A 13,539-nucleotide genomic window follows, 5' to 3' on the forward strand; every position below is an offset into this window, starting at 1 on the left:
GCTTCCCATAGTGCCCATGTAGTTGGTAAAGAAGTCAAGTGCCTTGGAAATTATGTGGTCCAAGACTTCTTGTACGTTCAGGAATGTTCCAGGTGGAAGGAGCCATGGAAAATTTGGTTACATCGCATCATATATTCAAAACATCTCCTTAGACTTAGTTGAGGGTTTGGGGGATGAGGCTGAGGTAAATTGGGGGAGGACTTAGCAGCCAGCAGCAGTTCTTCTTAGCCGCTTGCAGTCTCTGGAATCTCATGACCAGGAGCTCGTGATCAGGACTTGTAAACAGGGGCCTTCAGTGGGAGAGACGTGGGCAGCAAGGGGGCTTCTGCAGTGACCTGCAAGTCCTTTGCCATGTTTGTCTTTCTGTCTGCAAATTTGCAAAACTACACCTGCAGCAACTGCAAGCTGGTTGCCTTGCTGGAGGAGAAGCTGTAGCAACTTGGGGCCTGACTATCCACACTTTGAGTTGTCGGGCAAGATGCAGAATTTCTCAATAGAGCAGAGTAGATTGTCTTGGAACAGCAATGTACTGGTGGGGGACTGCCCCCTAGGTAAGAGGAAGGTTGCACAGTGCAGAAGATGAACCCCTGGAGGAATGTGACACACACAAGCAGGACTATCAGGACCCATGCTGTATCACGGGAGCTGCAAAATCAATTCTGTGCCCCCACCTAGAACACTGATTCTGGGCCAGAGGAGCAAGGACATCAGTTGCAGAACTCAGAACAAACCAGTGTGGCTGTGGAAGGTACAGTGCATAGAATGATTCCTGCCACCCCCAAGAAGAGACAGAGACATATAGTGGCGGTAGGTGACTTCCTACTGAGCAGGAGAGAGGCAGCAGTGTGTGGCGATAACAGGATGCCCTGGGAGGTGTCCTGTCTTCCAGGTGCAAAGATTCAAGATGTGACAGAGAAGTTACCAAGTCTTATAAAGCCCACCGACTACAACCCCTTCCTTCTGATTCATGTGGGTACAAACGATACTGCCAGACACAGCCTTCAACATATAGCAAGGGAGTATGAGACTCGGGTGGCGCTGTGGGTTAAACCACAGAGCCTAGGGCTTGCCGATCAGAAGGTCGCCGGTTCAAATCCCCGTGACGGGGTGAGCTCCCATTGTTGGGTCCCTGCTCCTGCCAACCTAGCAGTTCGAAAGCACGTCAAAGTGCAAGTAGATAAATAGGTACCACTCCGGCGGGAAGGTAAACGGCATTTCCATGCACTGCTCTGGTTCGCCAGAAGCGGCTTAGTCATGCTGGCCACATGACCCAGAAGCTGTATGCAGGCTCCCTTGGCCAATAAAGCGAGATGAGCGCCGCAACCCCAGAGTCATCCGCGACTGGACCTAATGGTCAGGGGCCCCTTTACCCTTTACCTTTATGAGACTCTAGGTAGGAAACTTAAAGGCCTTGAGGCATATGTGGTTTCTTCATCACTCCTTTCTGTTGAAGGTCGTGGCCCAAGAAAAGAGAGGAAAATGCTGGAAGTAAACCACTGGCTGCCCAGAGGGTGTCACCAGGAAAGATTTGGCTTCTTGGACCATGATCTCTGCTTCCATGAGGAAGGACTTCTGGCAAAAGATGGGCTGCACCTCAGAGCAGTTGGCAAGAATGTGTTTGCTCAGAGTCTTGTGTATCTGAGATCAGGAGAACTTTAAGCTAAATCCTAAGCAGGATGGAGACAATATTACAGACGACAGGGAAACACCTGGGATAATAGCTTCAGTGGTGCAAAGGAAACTGAAGCAGTGCTACAGAAACCCATTAAAGGGCAGAAAACTACAAGATGGGGGGCCACTAGGGGCGCATCGGAAGATGGCTGACAATAACATCTCTCCGACCCACAGGGGGTAATTAGGAGGCTGTGATGGGAGTAATTAGCCTCCCTACCCCCCCCCAGGATTGGGGGGGCTGCCCGTGCCTGCTGTGCCCTATACCACCCCCGAATTTGAGGGGATGGGGGCACTAGGCAGAATGCCCCCCTGTGGATCTCGGTGCTCCTGGACGCCGTCCCTGATCCACGCCGCTAGCTGCAAGAACTTCAAAAGGAACAATTAGGAAGAAGCGAATGCACATATTTCAAGGAAGGAGGGGGAGTAAAGACTGCTAACTGAAGAGTTCTCTGATATGCAAGACGAGTCGGAAGAATAAGAATCAATCATGAGAAGACAGGTAAGACTCGGTATGGCAAAGGGACTGATGGGGGAGGGGGAAAAACCTTTCTTTCTTTCCTCTATGTGATAAAACAAGAACCCCCCCCTCACAAGTCAGAAATGCCGCTTTAATGACTTAAGCTGTGGATTTACGTCTGTGTGGAGATAACTTTTCTAACCAAAGCATGTTTTAAGAAGAGCGTGGAAAGTTTAAGAGCTCTGGAATGACGCAGTTAAAAATACCGTCGCCATATTGGTAAGCTCTGTCGGAGGACTTGAGTCTGGGAGGAGGAAAAGAGCTGTTTTTATACTGTGGGTGAGACTCCTCAGTGGGACTTAAGAACGACAGTTCCTGAGATTAATGATGGAAAGAGCGATGTTATTTATGAAAGTGATGATATATGGAAACCATCACGATATGAGGATTGGTCGAACGGAAAAATCCACACAGGATATAATTGGTGTTTATCTGCTTAAGGAGATTATCAGAAGAGATCATAAAGAAAAAGAAAAATGTACGAATAAGATGAGATGTGCAAACAGCAAGATAAGACTGGATAGAATTATGAACTTTATTTGGACTGATTTGGATATGAACACAGTAGCAAGAAGATGATCGGAATCCCCCTTCGAAACTTGAAATATGGGTCCCCTCAACAACAAAAATTTAAAATTCGGCTTTGTAATTCGGAATTTATGTGATGTGATTTGATTTGATTGGTCGGTTAATAAAAATTATTTTTTTAAAAAAAGAAAACTACAAGATGGAAGCAGATGGAGGGGATGACTTTTTTGGAGAAGCTGCTAAATTGTGGGCTGGATGAAGCTACCATTAGATGCATCTGTAGTTGGGTTGACTGGCAGAACCCAAAGATTGTTCACTAATGGTTCCTCATCACCCTGGAAAAAAAGTGACAAGTAGAGTTCTGTCAGGGTTCTGTCCTGGCCGTGTTATTGTTCAGCGTCTTTATAAATGACTTGGATGAAGGAATTGAGGGAATGTTTATCAAATCTGCAGATGACACCAAGCTGTGAGTGGCAGCCAATGTCACAGAAGACAAAATCAGGATTCACAATGACCTTAAAATATGCCCTTCTAAGTTCCTTCCAAAGTGCTGCACTTCCCTAAGCACAGAAAAAGACTACACTTTTGGTAAAAATTGTTTACATACAAACTCTCCGAAGGTTAGATTCATGTGCTTTTCCATACAGCAGTCAGAAAACACAGGCAGTGAAACTTGGCTTAGTTACAGTGGTGAAAGTTCCTAAATTATTGGCATAGGAACACAAGAACGGCTCATAAAAGCCATGTGGTCTGAGCCTGGAGCAACCAGCTCAGAACCTCTTCACTCGTTGAGCTTCTCTGGTAGACTGAAGGGGAACAATATATTTGATTAGCTTCCTCCCAAGATGCGGAACCTAGCTAAGCCTAGCAGGACAGCTTACTCTATGGTGTTAACCCCTTCCTGTATTGATTAGACTTAAGCATGTTGGTTATCCCACAATATGAGTGTGTGAGCTAAGCTTTCGTTAACAAAGACATTCTTACCTTCAGGCTGTTAAATTGTGTGCACCTAGACTCAGAGAATTGGAGATGGTAACTAGAAGTACATCTGGATTCTTATTTCCTTCTTCCAGATATTAAGCACAGCCTGATCAGGGATAGAAACCTCCTGCATGCAATAAGTATCCCTTACCACTTGTAGCCTGGGGGCACGGGTGGCGCTGTGGGTTAAAGCCTCAGCACCTAGGACTTGCCGATTGAAAGGTCGGCGGTTCGAATCCCCGCGGCGGGGTGCGCTCCCGTCGTTCGGTCCCAGCGCCTGCCAACCTAGCAGTTCGAAAGCACCTTCGGGTGCAAGTAGATAAATAGGGACCGCTTACCGGTGGGAAGGTAAACGGCGTTCCGTGTGCTGCGCTGGCTCACCAGATGCAGCTTGTCACGCTGGCCACGTGACCCGGAAGTGTCTCCAGACAGCGCTGGCCCCCGGCCTCTTAAGTGAGATGGGCGCACAACCCCAGAGTCTGTCAAGACTGGCCCGTACAGGCAGGGGTACCTTTACCTTTACCTTTACCACTTGTAGCTTCTAGTCATCATTCAGAATTTGATCTCATATCTATACTTCTGGTTTTACAGGTGTATGCATTGTTTTAATGCCAATTGATTCTTATTTTCTCTTTTAATTTGCCATTAATATTTCCTTCCTTGATGATAGCAAAATCATCACTTCCCTCGCAAACAGTTTATTCACACTATGGAAGTTTAGTGCCTTGACTACTCTTAATTCCAAATATATGCTCCCCTCACAATGTTCACCCAATTCTCCTTCTTGGCCATCTTGTATCATTTACTGCCAGAGGTAACAACTTGAATAAAATATTTTGGGGGCCCAGGTAAGCTCTGCCCCACATAACTGATCACATGACACGGCACGTCTTGAATGGTAATGTCCATCAACTTGAAGGGACTCTGGCCTCCTCAAATATTTCTTGGGGTGGGGCAAAGGGAGTTAGCTCCTATGTTTACTGCACAAGTCATATTCTGATTTCTTGTCTCTGACATGACATTTTAACATCATAAGCTTCATCAAGAACCACTACCACAAATCTATGTTGAATCTTTCCTGATCCTTGCTTTTTCTTTTCCCTAGACCTCACCTCTTTCATTTCCATAGCACATTCACTATAGTGGTACTAAAATAGTTAAATTATATTTTCAAAATGTAGTCTATTGTCTTTTATCCAAGCCCACCACAATCCACATATTGCAGGACTGCAAGTCCATATATTTTATAGAAAGAACTCTGAAGTTTTGCATTCTCTCTTTCAGTTTGGCAGCCTGGGCGTTTATGCATATTTGGGATGAACTTGGTTTTTCATTATCTTCCTATCCAAATCCTTAGAGGCTACGGAGGCTGTAGATGTATGGATTTGTTGAATTGCAATAAAATGCCATGGACTCGTAATAAATCCAGTCAAAGAATGAATTGGAATAAAATGTCTTGTCCCAAACTCTGCTCCTGCACGGCTGCCCGTGTCCCTCAGTTCTACTCTTTAGTAAAGGAGTTTGTAGGTAAACCTCCAAAATATTCGCTGAAACAAGCTCTCCAGAAACCAAATCTTTCCCACATCCTTCCCTGCAGTTCCTCTTTAAGAGGTGTCAGCATGGCTGAAAGAATGAAGTGGCTCTGCATTGTTTGCCTGAACTATTATGTGCTTAACATTTCCATGACAAAAGTGCCACTCGACTTCTCCCCGATTAATGCAGCTTGAGGGCTCTTGTCCTCCGTTAATAAAACATTGTTGAAATCATTTATTTAGAGTCCCTGGTTACTAGTGGGAGAATGACCATCTTTGTGCCAAAATATAGTGTATACAGTTCACTATTTTGTAGTAGATCATTCCATTATTTGAGAAATTGATTAAATGGATGCCTTACAAAGTATTTATGCTAATAGCGCATTACTTGTGTCATTCAGACAGTCAGTGTGAGGCTTTTCAACTGTCTACCACAACCAATACCTCAAGTAAAATACAGTAGGCTTGTATTCGCACATGCTCTCCTTGGGTTCAACTGCTTCTTACCCTGTGTTAACCTCCATGTTAACTATTTCAGTCCCGCAGCATTTGTAAGCAAATGGAGGGAGCCTCTCCTCTCCACACCCCGTGGTCTGTTATTTTGGGCAATACATAGGGGAACATTCTGTACTGCTACGTACTGTGGTATCTGTCAGAAATGATCAAACCGGTTAGGTCTGTGCTTCACAAAAAATTTCCCCAGACTGCTCAAAAGCCTTGCTGGATCATGAAATCAAAACCAAGTCTTACTTAATAAAGAACATTCATTGGCGAAGTCCAGCTTCTACTGTACAAAGGGGACTTCTTGTAGCAGTTGCGTATGAGTCAACCAATGAACATGCCCATGCTTTGATAAGGCCACCTATATTTCCCAGTTGAAAACTAGGTGCCCAGGCAGGAATACATTCATTTGTATTTTGCCTGAAATATGGATACCATTGTTGGGTCCAGAAGACACAAGTACTAGGATCGCAGCATTTATTTGCTTTTTATTTTTTAAAGAATGCAGTGCTTGATTCTCAGGAAACATAAATTCTTCTGCGCTGCTATTACTTAGGCACAGCAATGTTAATGCACAGTTCCTTTGAACCATAGAGCATTTCTTGGGAGATACTGTGTGTGATTTTGAAAGCAATAATCTTCATCTTGTGACTTGGAAAAGTCTGGCTGGAATCAGTGGTTTTGCTTAAGTGCTGTTGCTTTTCAGTCTGCTTGATTTGGTATTTGCAATTATTTTCCAGGTGATGTATACTTGCCTGCTTACACTGGTTTATATTGTTAAAAATAAACAGAGACCTTATGTTATGCCTATTGTTATTGTGTACAAAAGCCCCACAGTGCTCCTGGGTGACCAGTGAAGCTTGAATCTCCTTCTATTTACTGTATGGTCACTGTCAGTTCAATGAACTGCCTTCTTGTTCTCCACCATTGTCCCACACTCCCTTAAACATTTGTCACTGAAGTGCCTCCAAAGACAAATAAACTGTCACCGAGAATTCAAACCTGGTAACTGGGAAGAAAGGGGGCACAAGGAGACCCAGTGGATTATTTTACATGAAATTGAAGGGGGGTGGAGAGAGAGCGAGAGAGCGAACCTTTCCTTCCCCAACTCATTTTGTCAGAGGTGGGCCGAGGCCTGTAAATATTTTGAAAATCTTGGAAACGTCAAAGGTTTCCGTGTCCTTTCTTGGAAAGCACAGTGCCCTCCTGGCAAGTCTCACCTGCTTTGCAGAATGCAAAGTCAACTATGGGACCGGAAGGCTTTTGAGAATGGAAACCAATGTGTCATCTCAGAAATGCAAGAGAAGCAGAAAGGGTGTGTGTGTGCGTCTGTGTCCTTTTTGGTACGGACAGTTATTTCTTCAGCGGGGAAAGCAAATCCTCTCTAATGATGCTTACAAGTTCGTTTTAAAACCCTTTATAATTGCTATTAAGGAAACGTAAGTTGTGGCAGATGCCGTGTCTAATAGAGGCATTGCAGTGTTGAAATAAGAGCGTGGATCCCTTCAGGATACAGGCCCATGAATTCCTCAATAACCTTGATCCATTTTCGTTAGTCAGTTATGGATGCAGCAGAGAAAGCGCAGCTGTGTGCCAATGGCCAACTTCTACATCCAAATGCTCCAGGAAATATACTACAGAGATGACACAAACACAAAAAGCATTGCATTCCCAACCCAACGCCAAGCTGAGTCAATTACTTCAGGCAGCTGCTTTTGACAGGAGCTTTGCTTCTCAAAGTCTTCTTGTGTCTATTGGAGCAGTTATTTATCAGTCCTTTCCTGTGTTTCTGTATTATTTACTCCTTCCTTAGGAATGGGCCCTAAACATGTTGTTGTTTAGTCGTGTCCGACTCTTCGTGACCCCATGGGCCAGAGCACGCCAGGCTCTCCTGTCTTCCACTGCCTCCCTAAACATATTTCCCCACTATCAGGGATGAGTTGGCGTTGAATCAGATCCGGAAGAGGGGATAAAAACACGATTAAAATATGCTTGACCACAATCCAGGGAGAACACCAGATTGCATCCTCAGAGGACTGCAAACTCAGTAGTTAAGGCATCCAATTCATTTCACTGTTCTTTGTTCTTCACATAAAAGTAACCATTTCTGTTGTAACAATAGGTTTATTCTACCATTCAAGTTAACCTCAGCAACAAATTTAGATACTTGCAGAATTGTTATATGATATCTCAGCTTCCTTGGTGATGGCTGTTTTTGAAGGCGGGAAACTCATAAGGTTTTGTGAACTGATGGGAAAATTGAACAAGTGATCTAGCAAAAATGGTGAAAGGCATGGTGGGAAGAACAGATCTTGTATAAGGAAATTTAGTGTTTTGCTAATTGCCTCTGAACAAGTAGCAAGCCTGGTTTTTACCTTTGCTCGGGGTTTTAAAAAGCCAAGCAAGTTAACTAAGCAAAAATGACAGTCTTTGCTGATCTTCTCCTCCACCCCCAGTCAAGGTTTATTTGTTGTGGCTTTTAATCTTCTGACTTGTCTTCCAATCACAGCGTTGAAAAAGAAAAGTTTTAAACAAACAGAAGGGATACAAGATAAATAAACTCTTCTCTTTTTTAAAAAGCAAGTGCCTAGCTTGGCACAGTTCAAGCTCAATCCCCTGGAGGGAGGACTGAGCGCTCTCTTTTGTGTTAATGTTTAAAAGATTTCCAAATGCCGGAGTTTATTCCAACTGCAAACATTTCTATTTACAAGGTCAATTGTATCAGCACTCGAGACAGCTTAAGAGCGTAATTATTTATCTAAGGGCGTTTGAGTGTAGATCAGTAGCTCTGGCAGAAAACCAGCCATCAGCAGGCTGCAAAACAACCGCGCAGGCCAGTATCAGACAAGGGCTTGTCATTGTTGGTCACACATGCTTGTTTATGTCTGCCCTCTTCAGCACTGAAGGTGAGCTGGTATGCAAAGTGCCCTCAATTCTGCATCAAATGCAAGCATTTGAAGGGTATGCCCCCTTAATGTGTTACTCGTGGAATGTGACCTCCTTCAGTAATGAAGGACTGCAAGCAAGACTTATGTACTAGCACAGGGCTTTCTATGAAACTGGCCTTCACTCTTTCAAAGAGGAAGCTGTGGCAACAGCATCACATTTCTGTGGAAAGACAAAAAGCATCAGTGGAATTGTCCTCCCCAACTTTAACTCTACCTCATTGTCCTACCAATGCAGCTCAAGACTTATAAATCTACCACTGGGGATGTTTTCAAAGGGGCTCTGGCTTCTTCCAAGTAATTATTCACTAAAATAGGGTACGCCATTACCAACAGCTACAAAAGTGATAGCTAGGATAACCTCGTTGCTCATATGCAAGAGAGTCTCACAGAATTCCATGGGCTTACTTCAGTGTAAGGGTTTTGAGGAATACAACCATACCTTAACTACTTGCATGTATGTTCCCATTGCCTCTAAGCTACCTCAAGAGCAGTGCAATGCCTAGAAAACAACTTCACCAGATATATATTCTTTAAAAATCTCTCTTTACTAATTTACACATAAAAATACACAAGCAATAGATACTTAAGACATGGGACCTTTTCACACATTCTATAAAAATACAATGTTCAAGGCAGTTCAGAGAGGCATTTACACAATTCTACAAAGTTCATCAAGTCTCTCCAAACAATACAGATGTTAACTTCAAATCTATAAAATACACTGTACATTTGATCTAGCATTTTTCCATGGGAATTACTGTTGCTTGTATCCCTTTACATATCAAATGAGATCTGTACCTTTGCAACAAAAGAATAGCAGATGCATTTATCTTGCAATTGGGGTGCATTTAAATCTTTAATTTCTTAAAAAATAAATTATTCCCAAGTATACAATTTATAAATTTCTATATACATGCGAAAACGACTGGTAACAAATCCCAGTTTTAAATACATTTTATATAAGATTTACCAGAGGTCAGCCCCCTGATAGGATTAGAGGCAATATAACTTTTCGTGATGTTTGCAGATACAAGTTCTTGAATTTTAAAAGTGTCTTTTGAAGATGGCAGTGCAGAGCTCTTTTAAGACAATGGTTGCATTGTTCGATGTAGCCAACAAATCAGCATTATTTTTTTCCTACTAGGTTGAGGTAAGAGAAAATTGCTGATGAATTGTATTGCATTGCAATTCTGAGTGGTGCAAGGGCCACTTTGAACATTATGGGGTAGGGGATTCCTTGTAGGAGAAAGCACAAAAACAATGTGTGAAGTTCATACACACACCTATTTTACTGGAAAACCACAACTGTAGCTTCCCAGCATACATGCACCATGAAAAAGAAAGCATGTGCAATCCTCACACGTGACAAAAAACTGCATGGGGTTTCCATACCTTAACACAGAATAAAGTCCCTACCACTAATGTTCAAAACAAGCCTGAGAAAAGGTGTTGGAAAACCTTCACATATACTCAAGTCTCCTCCACTCAAGCACACACCCAGTTAACAGGAATCGAAGTTTGCATCTTCTTCTCTTAGGCATCATGATGAATGCTGTGAATGGGAGGAGAGAAAGGACTCCATTTCAAGATGCTGGCTAGCTCTGTAAAGCAGCATTTCTGAAGGCACTCTAGCGAAGAAGCCTAACTCTTTCTTACCTTCATGTCTACAGCTTGGGGAAGTGGGGGGCAGAGAGCAAACATTTGCTATTTGCAAGTTGGTTTCTTGGTGTGATGAACCACGCCACACATTTGTTGTAAATTCATTTTCTTGCTTCTAAGGAGCCAAGTAGCAACAGCTTGCATAGTGCAGTGAGGGGTGAATCACGCCTTTCCCCGACATGGCTGCATGCAGGGGCAAAGTGTGTGTGTAGGGAGGGGAACAAACCATTATACACACTGCTACTTACTTTCCTGCATGTACAGGGGAAAGATTAGGAAGCTGCAACTGGTAGTGATTTGTACACAGGGAAGAAAGGACTGCACAATCTTTGTATATGGCAGGCATATTCAGGTTGCTTCATACAGCCCCGCAGGGAAAAAAATGCCAGGAGTAAAACATCTGTAAGGCTGCAGTCCTAAGCACGCTTATTTGGACATGCACGGAACACTTGGAACCAAAAGTAACAAATACCACAATTCAGGGGTCTGGTGTACAAGCAGTGGCTAAACGTTTGCAAAAAAGGGATTCGGATTCAATGGCCCTATCCCTTTCAAAAATAATTTTAGAAGCGGGAGGGGGAGAATGCCCAGATATAGAGAGAGGAGGACAGGAGGAAGGAGTGACCACAGCGCAAAGAAACCATAACATCCAGCCTCAGCATCTGTTCCAACTGAACTGGTCAGGCAAGGCAACAGGGCCCAGTGAGGACACGGAGGGGAGCCCCATCAAAACCAAAGGCATATGGAGGTGCAGAATAAGGCACACTGCTTGAATACAAGGCTCGGGGGGAAGAGAAGAGAGGCCCATCTCCCTGGGGCGAGTTCAGAGTCCCCGGTCTCTGCAGGGCCGCTGCTCGGGGTGAGGCTCTCCTTTCTCCGTGCCCAAGCCGCGTCCTCCCGGAGCCAGGAGACGAGCCAGGGCCCCGGGGCGAGCGCAGGCTCCTTCCCTCCCTCTCCTCGACCCGGCCTGGCCTCCTCCAGCGCCCCTCACGAGCGCCGGGCTGGAAATGGCTACGAGAGCAGCAGCAGCAGCAAAATGGAGGCCGTGGCGCCAAGCGTCCAGGGAGCCGAGCGCGCCGGGCAGCCGTCCTTGGGCTTCCTGGGCGAGGCGGCTTCGGAGCCGGCTCCGGCCACGGCCGCCACGTCGTCCAGGTCGTCCCTTCCGCGCGGCGCCAGCTCTTCGTCGTACTCCTCTTCCCAGTAGTCGTCCATGGCGCCGTCGGAGGCGCCGCTGCTGCCGGGCCCCACGGCGTCGGCGCCGAAGCAGAGGCGCGCCATGTTCTCCTTGACGGACTCGCAGATGGGCCGCTCGAGGCCGTCGCAGACGCAGTCGTTGAGCAGCAGCGCCTTGGGCACGGCCAGCATGTCCTCGATGACGGCGCGGCAGTCCTCGGTGCAGCGCACGCCGTTGAAGACCTTCCCGCAGTAGGTCATGTAGCGGCCCAGCGCCGCGCTGCAGCGGCTGTCCCAGTCGCAGCGCCGACGCGCCTCCGTGCAGCCGATCACGCCGCCCGCCCCGACGCCGCCGCCGGCTCCACCTCCTCCTCCCCCTCCGCTGGTCCGAGGCAGGCACGGCTCGATGGCGCGCTTGGTGGCGCGGCAGTTCTCGTCCTGGTCGCAATCGCAGTCCTCCAGCGCCGGGCCCCGCCTGGTGTGGTTGAGCTGGATGAGCGCCGAGATGCAGTGGCTCGGACACCGCCGCCTACTGGACGGCGACGCAGCCGCCGCCGCAGCGCCCGCGCCGTCCCCCGCGGCCATCAGCACCGGCGCGCACGCCTCGGCGTACTGGTTGTACGCGTAGCTGCAGTCGGGCTCCTCCTGGCACTGCAGCATCGCCTGCCAGCAGATCAAGCGCCGGCCGTCAGCCCCCGGCGGAGGGGCAGCGGCGACCAGCAGCAGCAGCAGCCCCAGCCGCAGCGCCGCGGCGCCGGGCAGCGGGAGCAGCGCCGCCCGCCAGCGCCGCCCGCTTGCTGCTGCTGCTGTTCCTCCTCCTGGCCGGGCTGCCACCATCGCGGCCGGCGGCAGGACAATCGCGGGCGGGAGGCGGACGGCGAGGGCGAGCGGGAGGCGGTGGGAAAGTTGGCCGAAGTCCTGCGCGCTGTGGGCATGAGGGTCCCGCTCATCAATCCATCCGCGCGGCGCCCCGGCTCGGCCTGCGATCCCTCCGTCGGCGGAGAAGCGGCGCCTTTTCTTGCCGCCGCGCGCAGCAGCAGCAGCCTCCGCCCCCTCCTCCCGGGCTGGGGAGGCCGCGAGGCGGTCAGTGGAGCCTGGGGCTGCGGGGCCGGGGGCTCCCTGCTGAGCTCATGCCGCCGCCGCCGCCTCCTCGCTCCCGCCGATCTTGTTTCTTCGCTCTCAGCGCTCGGCGGGCAGCATCGCCGTGCATGCCAGGTCGCTGGGGCAGCCGCCGTCGCCGGGCGCCCGGTGCGCGCCGCGAGCCTCCTTCCTCGCCCGGCGAGCGGGAGGCTGCACAAGAAAGAGCCGCCCGGCTCCTCTCTCGCCCTCGCGCTTCCTCACTCCGGGATGCGGCTGCTGCAGCCACCGAGCCCCGCCAGCCGTTTCTCTCCGGCGGATCCTTCTGCGGAGCTGTTTTCTTTCGCGAGGCTTTAAATACAAAAGTGCCCTCCAAGCTGCCGCCGCCGCCGCAGCAGCAGCAGCGTGCTCTGATCAGCCCTCATTATGCATGCATGGAAAAGCAAACAAACAAAAAAAAATTAGCAACGCTTCTTCTCCTTTTACACATCCCCCCCTCCGCCCGAGCTCCCTGGCTGGCTCGCTCTTTCTCCTTTTCTCCACTTTTTCTTTCCCCCTCCCGTTGCTCGGCCCCTTTCCCTCGCTCCGCGACTTGCTATTGGTCCGGGCTGTTGTTGAAACTCCCCCCCTCCTTTCTTTTACGATCTGCTGGAGAAAGGGGGAGGGTGCGGGGCGGGGGGCTAGTGGGCAGCTCACATTCAAAGCTTGAAAGGAAAGGCTTAAAGAGATTGACAGCAGCCCCCGAGGAGCCCCTCCTCCCATTTAGGAGGCTTCTCCAGGCAGCTTAACTTGCAGCGCTCTCAAAGCAGAAAGCAGAAACTTTGCAGTTCTTTGCAGCGGGCAGAAAGGGCTCGATTGACGGTTTTGTTTTGTTTCGCTGGCGGGTTTTTTAGGCAGAACGTGGCTCTGAAAAGTTTCTCCGTGTGGTGGAACCTTGAACCAAACGGAA

General features: G+C 48.1%; 1 protein-coding gene across 1 annotated transcript; it reads right to left on the bottom strand.

Moving 5' to 3' along the window:
- Positions 1-9,207: 9,207 nt before the first annotated feature.
- On the bottom strand, positions 9,208-13,132 carry GAS1 (growth arrest specific 1). Its single transcript, XM_028748608.2, has one exon. It carries the CDS (start codon positions 12,348-12,350, stop codon positions 11,352-11,354), a length of 999 nt encoding a protein of 332 aa, XP_028604441.2. The 5' UTR covers positions 12,351-13,132; the 3' UTR covers positions 9,208-11,351.
- Positions 13,133-13,539: the final 407 nt, after the last annotated feature.

This window comes from Podarcis muralis, chromosome 11 (genome assembly GCF_964188315.1).
Source record: "Podarcis muralis chromosome 11, rPodMur119.hap1.1, whole genome shotgun sequence".
In the NCBI taxonomy this organism is placed as follows: domain Eukaryota; kingdom Metazoa; phylum Chordata; class Lepidosauria; order Squamata; family Lacertidae; genus Podarcis; species Podarcis muralis.

What these genes read in the sequence shown, in the direction of transcription:
- GAS1 (XM_028748608.2), bottom strand. Translation starts at nt 12,350, where the DNA reads ATGGTGGCAGCCCGGCCAGGAGGAGGAACAGCAGCAGCAGCAAGCGGG.